The following is a 13,262-nucleotide window of genomic DNA, read 5'->3' as shown; positions in this document are numbered from 1 at the left end:
AGCTAAGTGACTAGTTAGATGGTCTCTAAGAAAACCACATAATGGAATAGTTGGGTCATGGGAATAAACTGGCATTTTCCTTACATCCAACGTTAACCTGAATTCACACACACTATTTTCCTAACTCAGAGTCCTCTAGGATCTGTACCATCTTCAGTCATATGGTCCATCTTTAGCCTAGAAAGAAAAGGGATTACCATGCTCAAGAATATTAATCTTGTGAAATGTATCCAACCATGAACCTTAGGTTTTTTACTGTCTTTATTCAAAGTAACTCAAGTACATGTTTTTGTACAACAGCAGACCTAGCATAGGATATGGCTGTGGATACATGAAGTGATAAGGTTCAGAACAATTACTACAATATTAAAAGCTGGAAAAAAGCCATGCTTGTTTCACTCCAGAACTGTGTTCATTTAAAAAGACATGGGAGCAACACTATGAATTCCAAATGCCAGTTCTCTGGTACATACAGAGACAGGGACAAGCTCTTGTGCTATATGGATCTCGGTGGAGCTTAGAGCAACAGGAAAAGCCAGTAGAAGAACAAGGAGCCTATTGGTCAGTGCTTAAAAAAATATGATATTTGGTAGAGATTGTTTATAAGGCAGGAGGTTGGATCAGAATCTTTCCTTTGGCCTGAACATCTATAGCTGGGGATTTCAACAGAGCTAAGTGGGTTAGAAGCCCAACTCCCACTGAAAGTCAACAGGAGACTGATGTCTAATGCCCTTAGGCCCCATTGAAAACAATTTCTGCCTATGAATAACATCCATGAAGGCTCAGTTTCTGTCATGTCAGGACACAGAGGTGGGGGAGGAGGGGGAGAGGGGCTTGATAATTGGACCATATGACTGAGCTCCTATGAAGGACCCATGAAGGAGCCAACTGGCCGGTTGGAGAACGTACATATGTGCTGTCTAGGTGGGTTTGTTTTGTTTTACCTGAGATTTGAACCTGACTTCACAAGAACGGATTTGACCAGCATACACAACTCCATTAGAAAAAGGAGAACATGGCCCCTGAATTGGACACGGACAACATGACAGAGGAGGATATAGGAGTCATCAACTCAAATGGACCAGAAGATGCTGGAGAGATAACATCAGTGGACAGACAAAGGGAACATTGCCATCAGATAACAGTCTCTCTGCCACATAAATAGCAAGGCAAAGCCGAGGCACAGATTGTTAACGCAGGAACCACTGATCCTTGCATAACATTCCACTGCAAAAGTGTTGTTTCTGTTACACCAAAAAAAACAGTGGAGATCTGATCATTTTATCGGACGTGGAACTGATGCAGTGAAGGGACAGCAAAAGAGTAGACACAGGGCCTGTTCCAAAGCCCCCTGAAGCCTTGATAATGACTTCGGTAAGCACAGGGTGGGCCCGGTAGAGTCCAATCCCGTGATATGAATAAAAGTTACAGGTGCTCAGCATCACACAGAATCAGGCCCTTAGTGTGCTCCTCAGCCAAACCAGAGGTTGTAAAAGGCCAACTGTGTTTCTATGGATAAACTAAGGTGCAGCTATCAAATTTGTTTAATAAATGAATTCTCTCTGAATAATGGTCAGTCTTCCAGCTTTTCAGACTGTATGGTCTCTTCCTACCTGGGAGATGTTTTATTTTTCAATTAATAAAATATGTTACATGTAATTTGCAAAAAGCCAACTTTTGGACTGAAGTTCCTTTGGAAGGAGCAAGCAGAGCATGCCGTGGGGAACAACGGTGCCATGGGAGAAGCCCACAGAGTGGAGGGAACCACATCAGGAAGAGGCCCACGGAAGCACGGTGTAGAAGCGGGAAAGTCACCTGTGGTCTGACCTGGGCGAGTAGCCCCAGGATTCTGTATGTCATCACGTGATCACATACAACCTAGGAACCAAAAATATCCTAGACTGTTTTTCCAGACATTAAGCCAAGGCAGTTCTCAGTTGTAGTTATTCCAAAGTCCCCAGGGCTTTGGGACATGATCCACCATCAAAAAAGCAGTAACTGGAATACTCTATTAACCATTTTCCTCTTGCTTTTAAAGTCCTCAGACTAGGGGGTGGCGATTCCAAGGGCTTCAGAAAACTCAAGACCAAAGTGGACTTAGGTCTAACCCTATTCAATAAATAGAAAGCTTGAAGGTCCTGAACCGTGTGTTACTGGCAGCTGAAAAAGGGGGTGCAAGTGTGGCTGAGATATTTTACTGGGGGAGAGAGAGAGAGAGAGGGAGAGAGAGAGAGATCATATATTTTTAGATATATTATATCACTCATATTAAAGCATTACAAATAACAAGTGGAGAAAAAAAAACTCTTATGCTATTTTCTGGACTTCTCCCAAGACAGAAGTGCAGATTTGTCACTGCCTTTACTCTGATCTTGAGGAGATTAAATGACGTGTAATACACCGTCCTGTTTGAATCACTCAAGTATCAAGAGAAAAGCAACACAATCAACTTTAAAAGCGCGGAAGCACAGAGAAGAAAAGTTCCATCTTTTAAAACTTCGGCCAATCTTAAACATTCTTATTTCTTTCACACATTCCTCTAAAAAAGCAGTCGAAGGACTTTGGGGTTTTTTTAGAAACAGTTCCACAGCTAACTGTGACATCATTTCCCATGTCATCTCAAATAAACATGACATCACTTCCTCTCTCAGATTTGGCCTCATTCCAATGTTCGTCCATCATTAACTTTGGTGCTGGGGTTCTAACAAATTTCTTCTCTTTTTAAAAAAATCTTTTTTTAAATAGGGTTATTACAATTTTCTTCTTTTCTTTTGTTGTTAAAAATCTGCAAAATAATGGGACACACAAGAAGAGTGGTCTTCCATTCTAGCTGCAGTGCTGGAGGTAGGTAGCAAGGTTTCAGCAATATAAAGTTCAAAAGAACGAAGACAGTCTTGTGCTTTCAAGCAATACATAGGTATGTGACCAAAAATATAAATTTCATAGGAAGTGTGAGTTTCTAATGAAAGTGATACGAGGTAAAAAGTGTAGCAAGAACTTCATTCAGAGGAGGTCTACCCTTCACTTCTTCTGCCTGTTTTCTAGTGATAGCCAGAAAAATCTGGGTCATCAGCTTCTATCGGTCACTCTCCCCTTCTCCTTGAAAGTTCATGACCCAGGTTGACAGAAGGTTACACAAAGATGAGCGACAGCGGAGGACACACACAGTTCTCATGCAGAGATTCCTGGATCCACGAGCCCTGGCACCCAGCAATGGAAGTAGCAGTCCAGAATGTCCTGAAATTGGAAGCACAGCCCAGGAGCAGGACTGGGTTAATCTTCCATCTCGCAGAATCCACCACAGCTCCATGAGCAAGGGTGGCCCGTGAGTGGAGCTCCCAGCATTGCCAACCCCAGGTGTTCGAAATCATGAGCTCCCCCCCGCCCCCCAAAATCACTGTCTTAAAAATAAGAAGCTTATAAAAATTAATAAGTTTACAGTTCTTTTTATTTGCTTTCTGGTTTTTGAGCACGTCACATTTTCAAGCTTTTCTCTGCAAAAATGAAGGTGAGAAGTGTATTTTTCTGGGTGAAAGCCAAGAGTCTTGTGGGATCACATGACTCCAGTTTTTGAGGAAACCACCAGATAGCATAAAACTCACGATTAAACCACTAGAGCTGGCAACACTGATTCCCACACAGCACAACACGGGCCAGAACAGCCGCTGGGATTCCAGCTGTTGCAACCCTGGGGTGCTGATCGGCATGGACAGGCTCCAGGGGACACAAGCTGCATTCAGCTCTACTTGGCCGGGGGAGCGCTGCCTCAGTTCTCTGTAGGGAAGGGAAGGTCTATGAAGACCCTCCCACCCCGTGCCCTGGGCTGTTGAGAGCAGCACTGTCCTTGCATGCTGCTCAGTCTAGGTCATTGTCCCCCTCTTCAAGTGCCCCCCTGGCTCCCGGCTGCTCTCCAGATCCAGCTTAGCCTCTTGTCTTAGTCTCCCAGGTCCTGTATAGCGTTGTCCTGCCCCTGCCTCCAGGGGATCCCTCCTCACTTCACAAGCCTTCCCTCTGCTTATGCATCCCGCCAGCAGCCTGTCCTTTGTAGGTGGCTCGGGCCCACGCTGCTGGAAATGTAGCCCTGGCAGGAGGAGCTGGGGTTTGCAGGGAGCACACGCCAGCCCTTTGCCAGGACAGTGCAGCTGGCCACTCTGCAAGGAGCCTAACGCTGCCCAAACCCAGTGGGCAGGACTGAGGCAAGCACAGGACACGGGATGTGTCTGCTCACTCTCCCCAAAAGTGGTTTGCGATTCTGGCACCAGGCTTGGGGGCTTCCCAGCCAGACACAAAGTGGGACAGGAAATAAACCAAATAAGGACAAAATCCTTCCTCAGCAACACTGACGGTCCTTTGTGCTAAGCTGGCTGGGTAACATCATCACTCCTCAGCCACTTACCTGGCTCCCTCCAGCCCATCCCCCTTGCATCGGGCCCCGCTGCCCACAGCGTCCGGCCGGCACTCCACACAGACCTGCCTCTCTCTCATCAGCTGGCTGCTCCACAAGTGCAGGCGGCAGGCGGCTCCCACCTGCTTCAGGCGGAAATAGACGCAGTAACTGGAAAGGGAGAGGGAGAGAATTAGCCAGGATGCCAACACTCCTCTGCAAGGGGTTTCTGCTCCCACAGAGGGGGGGGGTGGCCTGTGGTGAGAAGAGAGGTTTGCATTTGCTGGGGAAATGCTCCATTTGCCTAGAGACCCAACATGTCAGCGACAGGCCCAGTGCACACTTTCCTATCGCTATCTGACCTCCTTGAAATCCCCAGACTTTAAAGCAGCCGCTTGAATAACCCGACCAGGATCAGTACTCTGTGGGCACAGACTCCAAGAGGCTCTCTCACAAATCCTCCACTAGCAACAGCTTGATGCTAAAAGCAACCTGGTAGCAGCCTTGCCACTGAATGAGAAACCCCAAGGCAGGATGGTCACCCAAATCCTGCTGCCACCTCTGAACCTCACCACGTCCCTGCCAAAGGATCTCAAGTTCAACCCTAGAAGAATCACACCTGCCCGCCTCTCCCATTGCTAAGGGGAGTGGATCCTGGCTGCTGCCCGGACCTGGGCCGCTCCTGAGCCAAGACAACTGGATTCTATAGAGGTTCTGCCCTGGGGCTGTATCTGGCATGAGCTTCCCCAGTCAGACGTCCCACAGTCATGCCTAGGATGCCGAATTACCACAAGGAGATGCGGAAATTGCCAGCTCCCCTCTGCTGGCGCTGAGATGGCTGCAGTGGGGCACGGCCAACCCACTGCCGCTTTCAGTGCCGTGCAGGAGGAGGGGTGGCCAGGCACAGCCACCCCCAGAACAGCTGACCAGTTGCTCTAAACTTGTGCCCCGGGCCAAAGCAAGCCCTGAATTGGGGAAACATAAATGTTGCCTAAAGCCCCTACAAGGCCGAGTTTCCTTGTGTAAAATGGGTCTAGAGAGATGCCCTGGTTCAGCTACTGTCTCTGTAAGTAACTGCTTCAGCAGAGAGCTGCTTAGGGGCAGGACAACTATTAGAGATTCATCCCTCGCCGTGGGATTCATAAACGTTTGCCATCGTTCTGCCCCTCGACTGGCTGCGGTTGCTTGTCTGCCTTATGTTCCTTTCCTGGCCATCCCCAGCAGCTGAGCTTATCTGAGCCTTAATCGCCTCTTCGAACAGAAGGGGGGAAAAGCAAAACCCTGAAGGCCCCTTGGAGGAGGAGGAGGCTTGGCAAGCTGACAGCCGTAAAGCAACCGCAATGTGCTGGCGGACTTAGGGGGATTGCTTCAGATCAGAGCTTCCCCTCCCCCTGCCTTTGGGAAAGCGCAGGCCCCGATATTCCCAGCGGTGCAGGCAGCTTTGCTTTGAAGTGTGTAGCCTCTCTGTCTGCATCCCTTCTTCCCCTCCTCCTCACCACTGGCAGTGCCTGCAAGGGGCACCTGGAGCAGTTTCTAGCTGGTGTCTCCACCTGGGGTCATCGTACTTCCAGGGAAGGAGAAATCCGCACCAGGGGCCCGTCTGGACAAGAGCATGTTATGGAGGTTCCTTTTGCTGTGCAGCATTGCGGTGGGGTCACCTGACTGGTTGAGGGAGGCCTTGCTGATCAGAATGTGTCCCCTGCTCCTCAGGGGCAACTGGGATGATTTCCTGCTTGCAGGGGGAGTAGGAAAGTCAGTGGGGCTGGCCGACCTCACAGCCAGTGCTCCTAACTCTCCTGCATGCTAGTCTGCCTCTTCCCTGTGGCCCTGCAGCAGGCAGCATGTTCTCTCTGCAAATGGCTGCTGGGCCAGGAGGTGGGGAGGGGAGGGGGCCAGCTGGGAGCATTTTCCATCTGCCACATTTAAAATACCAGGGGTACATTTGGGATTCATAACCCATTGGCTCCCTGCTGTCACTAGCACGCATACCCAGTTTCTTGGGCAGAGGGACCACCCCGGCTGCATGCTGCCTTCTTCCCTCACTGGCTCCGTCTCTGGGACTGCTGTGGAAAGAAGCCATCTGATTTTCAGCCCATCCTGCCCATGTTCTATGGCTTGTCTTGGCAGCATCTACCCCTGTCTGCAATGGCGCCCTGAGTCTCCTGTTCAGCATCCGCTCGTCTGCGCTCCTCAGGCCTGATCTCCGTACTCCTCCTCAGGCTTTGGTGTCCAGCCTCGTCCAGAAACCCCTCTACTGTTTGTGGGCTTGTCCAGTTCTCCCATCCATCTCTCACCACTTATCCTGGGCTGGTCAACACTAGACAATTCGGTCGGCTTAATTACATCATTCGAGGCTGTGAAAAAGTTCATGCCCTGCGTGATGTAATTAAGCCAACCCACTAGGCCAATGGAAGAATTATTCCGTCAACTGAGCTACTCCGTCTTGGGGAGGTGGATTTACTATAGGGACGGAAGAACCCCTCCTGTTGCTGTGGTCTCTCCGCTCAGAGTGGCAGCCCAGGCACCCATGTACACAGAGCTGCTGGATTTCTGTATGTCAGCACCCGGAGTGTTCTCCCTGCACACCCTCCTTTCAAAGCACGCCAGCTGCCAGGGCTGCAAAGAAAGTGCCATGAGATTCTGCGGGTAAAAACATCGGAGACGTGCACACCTGCGAGGAGGCGCAAGCGACAGCTGCCGTTGCCTAGGCCTGGCTGGAACAGGAAAGCAGCAGCCGTATTCCCACTTTCTGCTCCAGCTGAAGGTTTCAAACACTCGTCCAAGGGAATTTCAGGAAGGACACAGTGCAGCAATGCAGCTCCCATGGTGGGGACGGAGCCATGGAGGACAGCAAGGTGGTTTTCACTGCACGAGGATTGGGAAACTGCTACCAAAAATGATCGTTTGGAATGCAACTATCTTCCCCCAAATTTCACAGGAGCTTTGTTGTGAAGGTGTTTTTGCACATTTAAACCACTTCTGACATCAATCAAAATGCAAACGCCTCTGTTCTCTTGGGCTTGAATTCATGGCTCACAGAGTGACCTGCGGAGTGCGAACAATTCCGTTCTGGGAGCTCTCGCTGGGGTGAAACCAAAGAGAAACAGAACACCTTTAAGAAGTATTGGAACGGCAACTGCTCCAGTGAGCGATAAGGTAGCACAGATTGGGTGCGACAACCACTGCAGCCGTTGTGTGATGGGAGCTTTGGCCAAGGGTGGAGGTGCAGAGGGTTCTGCTGTATTCTAGCCCCACTGCTCCAAGCTACAGCTTTGATTGCATCCCTTAGTTAGCCCAAAGTCACAAGTTGGCATGGAGCTGTGAGAACTCGGCAGCCAGCCAGCCAGAGGAACAGCAGCAGGAGGCCCTGGCATTACCACACTGGGCCCTGGGGCCACTATGCCACTCCAAGAAATGCCCCAACTCCCTTCCAAGCCACGCACCAGCCACTACCACACACACACCCTTACGAACTACTAGGCCCACCTTGGAAAATGGCCAGGCCTGGTCCCTTCCTTGCGGTTGGAGCAGGCAGCCACCCATAAGGCCTCTATGCCTCCTCCTTATGGGCTGGCTTCCTAGGACGGCACACAAGCACGTGTGCCGATTGCCACTCAGGATACATCTGCATGCAGCTGGGAGCGTGCTTCCTGGCCCTGGGAGAGAGACACTGGCGCAGCTCGAGCTATAGCTGGTGGGAGCATGGGCGATCAGTGACTCGGATTAGCTGCCTGGATACATGCCAAGGGGGTGCGGGTGGGTTTGTATTTGGACAGCTAGACCAAGCCACTGGCCATGCTTCCCCTGGCCACGCTGCTCACTACCTGGACCACAGGGTAAACACGCCTGGATTGGTTCAGCCCTGGTGGCAATAACCTCAGTGAAGACACAGCTCTGTCCACCTATTCTTCCTTGTATTGGTCTCACGCTTCCCCCCCGCCCCATTTCCATACTTCTGACCAAGATGCGCCGGAGTTTGTGGCTGGAGAGCAGGGGGCTTGTTCTAACCTCCAGGAGGAGGCTGGAAGAAGACCTGGCCGTGAGAGTAGAAAGGGGGTGGACCAGGGCTGCTTAGCATGGGAAAGAGGCTGGACAGGATGAAAAAAAAAAAAAAGAAGCAGAGATGGGGATTTCAGTGCCCAGAATTGAAGGGCGAACGACTCCAAACAGCCTGATACACAAAGGTCTTGTGTTTCTCGTTTCAGCCTGGCAGCCTCCTCCGTAGGTGCAGATCCAACCCACTGCCCACACCCAGCAGGAGGCAGGATGCAGAGGCGGCAGAACACACTTCTGTTCTCATTCCCTCGTCCACACAGCCATCTCCTCCTCCGGGCAGCACTGAAACCCTTCCAAGCACCTCGCCAATTGGATCCCTGCAAACTGTGCTGAGCCCCGGCCCATGTAATGGTCCCAGCCCTCTGCCCCTCGCCCTGCACACGCTTCACAAACCCAACTACCCGAGCACAGCGCTGCTTGTGACAAGGGGATTTACAGCCTGGGGCTAGTTAATCAGCTACCCTGCGGCTTATCAGTTACAAGGGGGGAGGCTTACAGCTAACTAAGAAAATCCTAGACAGATAAAAGAAAAGAGATGAAAAAGCCCATTAAGATAATCTGGCCCATCTCACTTCCAATGCAAGATACATTCCCCCAAGAGAGAGCGCGTCAGACAATAAACTGACTACACCCACTCTAAAGAGGAACTCAATCCTTTTGCTTAACGGGATTCCCCTGCAAATCCATCAGGGTGCATCTGTCAATAGCTGAGCAGTTTGAAACCACTCTCTGGGCCAGATGTACAACTGGCATAAGGCAGCATAGCTTGACTGATGCAAGACCAATGGACACCAGCTGGCAATCTGGTCTGGCGTGTCCCCTTGCATTCTCTGTGGAGATGGAGCAGGAAGTCGGCCCCTTGATCCAGCCTGCACTGGAGCTGGTTTGAACCTAGGGGCCCCAGGGCCCGCCTCGCCCCTGCTCTCCAGAAGTCAGGTCTATGCTGTTTGTGACACTCCGCTCTAGCCCCAAGATAGTTTTCCATAGGTCATGGCATGCTCAGCATGGACATGCTCAGAAGCCTAGCATGCAAATGATGCATTTCAGACCCACCTTGTGTAACACGGTTCCCAAGGCAGCGGTTCAGTGTTTCCTAATTAACAGCAGATGTGCTTTTGGGAACAACATTGGTAACAATGATTTTCCATCATGTGATGGGTTTGTGACTGTACTTCTCACCCATGCCTTAAGAGGCCTTCAGAAGGGGCATTTGCAGCTCACGTGCTGCGACAGTACTAGACGGCTGCCTACATCCATTGGCCAACACCACTGAGAATGTCAAGATACACAAACAAGTCTCACTTGTTAAATGGTTTTTTCTCCTGTGTGTGTGATCTCTGTACTTCTGGAAGTAAAGGAGGGTCGCGCTCATCAGAACCAAGCATCAGCCCCGATCCTGCAATCTGTTCCATGCGGGCGGAACGGAGCAATATCATAGCAGCAGGTCCTAGCTGGCTTCTCCCACACGACTCTGCCCAGGCACCTCCACCCAGATGTGACACCCGCTACTACAGTTCTCTCCTCTCCCTGCCGGTCAGTTGCAGTTTGCAGATGAGCAAGTCATACACAGCAAATAAATTAACCAGACAAATTTAATCTCGTCTCCTCCTGGAACATTTACAAGCAGGTCATGGTCTATTCGAGATCCAAAATGACTTGACAAATGTTTGCACATCTTGTTATAGCTCTCTGGATCGATCGTGAGCACTCCTCGGTGACTGGTCACTATTTGCTCTTTAGTTTCAATTGGTCAGCCAGATCACATGGCACAGTTTCGATGTGCGGACTTGAAGGGGCGACTACCAGTGCAAATTCTAGCGCTTGCATATTTAAAGCACGATTTCTGGACAGACTCGCATCAAAGCCTGGTAGCAGCAGCACCATGCACTCAATGCCACTGCTGATGGGATTGCGGGATCAGAAATGCCCACAAGGACGCGTGGGGGAGTCACAGACTTGCCTGCTTCCAAACACGGGTGGCTCCGGATATGCTGGCAATTCTATGGATTTATCAAATGTGCAACACCCCCCAGGAGAACCTGCAAGGTAGCTGTGGCAGCAAGACTAGAGGTGAGAGGCAAGCAAGCTTGGGAGGGACTGTGCAGAAAGTCCCTAGCAGCCCGTGGTACGGCAGAGCCCCAGCGAGGCCAAAGGGACGGGGCTTTCTTCAGTGCTGGAACGGGATTCCTGAGACAACCGCACAGAGCCCCTCCGAGAAGAGTCTCCCTGTTGAGTTAGCAGCACAGGCTGCAGCAGGTGCCAGGGGGCTGGGTGAGGAAAACCCAAGCTGAAGAGCAACGCTTGGTGGGGAGCAGGGTCTTGTCCAGCCTCGTTCTTAACTCTACCTGGCTCTCCCAGCGTCTGCCTTTCCACCCCTCTGCAGCTGGCAATCAGAACGCAACTGGAGATGAACCTACACTAGGAAATGTCCTGAGAGGGCCAGTCCCGTCCTGGCAGGGAAAGGGACTTTCCACCGCTCCCAGAGAACTCCTGTGAGCTGGTTTCTTTAGCCAGGAGGCAAGTCTGCTTGATGCCCTTCCATTGCCCAGTATTACCCTGGCCCTAGGACCAGCTCAAAATAGAGAGTCCAGGGAGCTACAAGGGTCACAGCCCAACGGGCCTGCACCACGGCACCCCCTGGAACACGTCTGCATGGACTCCCAACAAGCTGCACAAGTTCTCCTGAGCGTGCAGCGTCCTGTACGAAGCACACACTAACCCACAGTCCTTCAAAGGAGGAACAATTCAGGTCACCAGGAGGTGGCCACAAAACCAGTCCTAGCGCTCCTGGAGTCCCAAGCCAGGACACAGCACAGTCATACCTACATGCGGCAGCTGGCACCACCCACTTCGGTGCCATGGGAGAGGTGGGGCCCTCAGGCCAACCCTGGCTGGCTGCCAATGTTTCTGCAGCAAGGGCACCCCATGAAGAAACGTCTAAGAGTGAACAGGAAGAAGGGGAAGAACTTATCTTTCCCTGGCTGAGAGCTTCTTCCAGCGCAGCCCCCCCAACGCCTGTGAACAGGCCTGCATGGGGTCCCTGCATTGGGATAAGCCTTGGTGGGGTTGAGTCTATCACCCCTAAACCGTCTCTGCTTCAGGTCCATCTCTCCTGAGACGTGAACACTCACAAACTTCGTGGAGGTTCAGATCCAGAACTGGCCCCTACATACCAGGCTGATCCCACACCCTGGCTATAAACCGCCCGAACCTTTGGCTGGTTCACATTCTAGATCCAGACCCAGAGACGTGGGCCTGTCTCTAACCAACAAACAATTGCAGCTGAGTTTTGCAGTGTCTTTCATGCAAAAACACTTCCTGATGCGTCACAAAAAAGATCCCAGGGGCAGATGAGGCCTCAGCTCTTCTCCCGCCTGCTAAGAAACTTTCCTGATCATCCCCCGGGGGCTCCCCATTCCCACTCAGCCATTCTCCCCCTCCCCCATAAAAGCCTTCCCAATTCTTTTCAGCTTTCCTTCTACCCTGACCAGCCGTTCCCCCATTTTGCACTCCCAGGCCTGTCTCCTGGGCTGGCACCAGAGAGAACCTCCCTGGCAGAGGGCAGCTCGCCTCACTACAGCTCTGCAACAGAGGGGGCCAAGAACACAGTCATTGGACCTCCAGTGACAGGGATTCCACCATCTCCTCAGGTAACCTGCTCTAGTACGGACGTTTTTCCTAACATCTAACCTAAATCTCCCTTACTGTAGATTAAGCCCATTCCGCTTGTCCTCCCTTACATGGCTATGAAGAGCAAACAATCCCCGTCCCCTTTATAAACAGCCTCTACGTATCTGAAGACTTATCAGGTCCCACCTTCACTCCACATTTCTCAAGACTAAACATTCCCCAGGTTTTTTAACCTCCCCTCGTAGATCAGGATTATTTTTGTTGCTCAGCTCTGGACTCTCAGTAGAAACAGGAATGGAGGTTTGAGCAATCTCCATCACCAACATTTTAACACAGTACCTAAAGTTAGGCTTCCAAAGCCATCATCTTTAGCTGCTCAAATACGTGGCCTGGTTTTCAGAGATACCGAGGACTTTTGTCTCTCACGGACTTCCCTGGAGGCTGTTGGGAGTTCAGCGCCTTTGACAAACAGGCTACTAACGGAGCTGTGCGAGGCCCCAGTTTAGCAAAGCACTTAAGTACGTGGCACTGAAATAAAAAGGACTTTGGCACATGCTGAGGTGCATCATATTTTGGCCCCAGGCCAATGGATCTAGATGCCTCACTTGAGGCACAGAGAAGGAGAAAGAATCGCCCCTCTTCTCCGGGCTGTGTGCAATGCCTCTGAAGCACCCCTCAGCAGAGAGCACCCTCCCTTTTAACAGCAGGAGAATTCATGCAGCTCTAGTTCCCTCCCCAAACTCGGCCCAGCTAATGACCACGCTGGAATCACAGAAGTTAGGCACCTATTAGATCATCTGTCCATCTCTCAGGGGCCGATGCAGGACTGGTGCTTAGGACACTTTTAGCAGCGCTTGTCCAGTGTTGTTTTAAGTGTGTCCGAGAAGAGCCCAGATACGATACTGATTTCCCTGCAGAGTATTTGGGGAGGATTTCAGGATCCGTCACTGTCTTCTCCTCTCCGAATAGGAGGACAGCGTTTATTCTGCAGTTCTTACTTAAGAGTCAGGCTGAGCCAAGTCAGCAGCGCTTGTCACAGAAAGAATCACCCTGAGAAGGGGACAGTGTGCTCTGTGAAATGCCTCACCTACCTTGGCTGCTTCTCCTTCACCAGCATGTGAGGTCTTCTCCAGGGGTCCTTAAAGTCCCTTTTAAAAGAATCTGGCAAAATCTTAGCCACCTCTGTCAAAAA

General features: G+C 51.0%; 1 protein-coding gene across 2 annotated transcripts in view; it reads right to left on the bottom strand.

Annotated features, from left to right (window-relative positions):
* Positions 1–243: 243 nt before the first annotated feature.
* LOC123350980 (somatomedin-B and thrombospondin type-1 domain-containing protein-like) overlaps positions 244–13,262 on the bottom strand; it is a 30,398-nt gene continuing 17,379 nt past the window's right edge. For both annotated transcript variants that reach the window (XM_044989990.1, XM_044989991.1), the window contains exons 3-5: positions 13,162–13,252; positions 4,397–4,555; positions 244–3,237 (exon numbers count right to left, since the gene is read on the bottom strand). In XM_044989990.1, coding sequence (XP_044845925.1) covers positions 3,132–3,237; positions 4,397–4,555; positions 13,162–13,252 — 356 coding nt within the window. In that variant the 3' untranslated portion in view covers positions 244–3,131. The remainder of the gene's footprint in view (positions 3,238–4,396; positions 4,556–13,161; positions 13,253–13,262) is intronic.

Source organism: Mauremys mutica, chromosome 16 (genome assembly GCF_020497125.1).
Source record: "Mauremys mutica isolate MM-2020 ecotype Southern chromosome 16, ASM2049712v1, whole genome shotgun sequence".
Lineage (NCBI taxonomy): Eukaryota > Metazoa > Chordata > Testudines > Geoemydidae > Mauremys > Mauremys mutica.
This window is presented reverse-complemented; position numbering and strand designations above follow the sequence as displayed.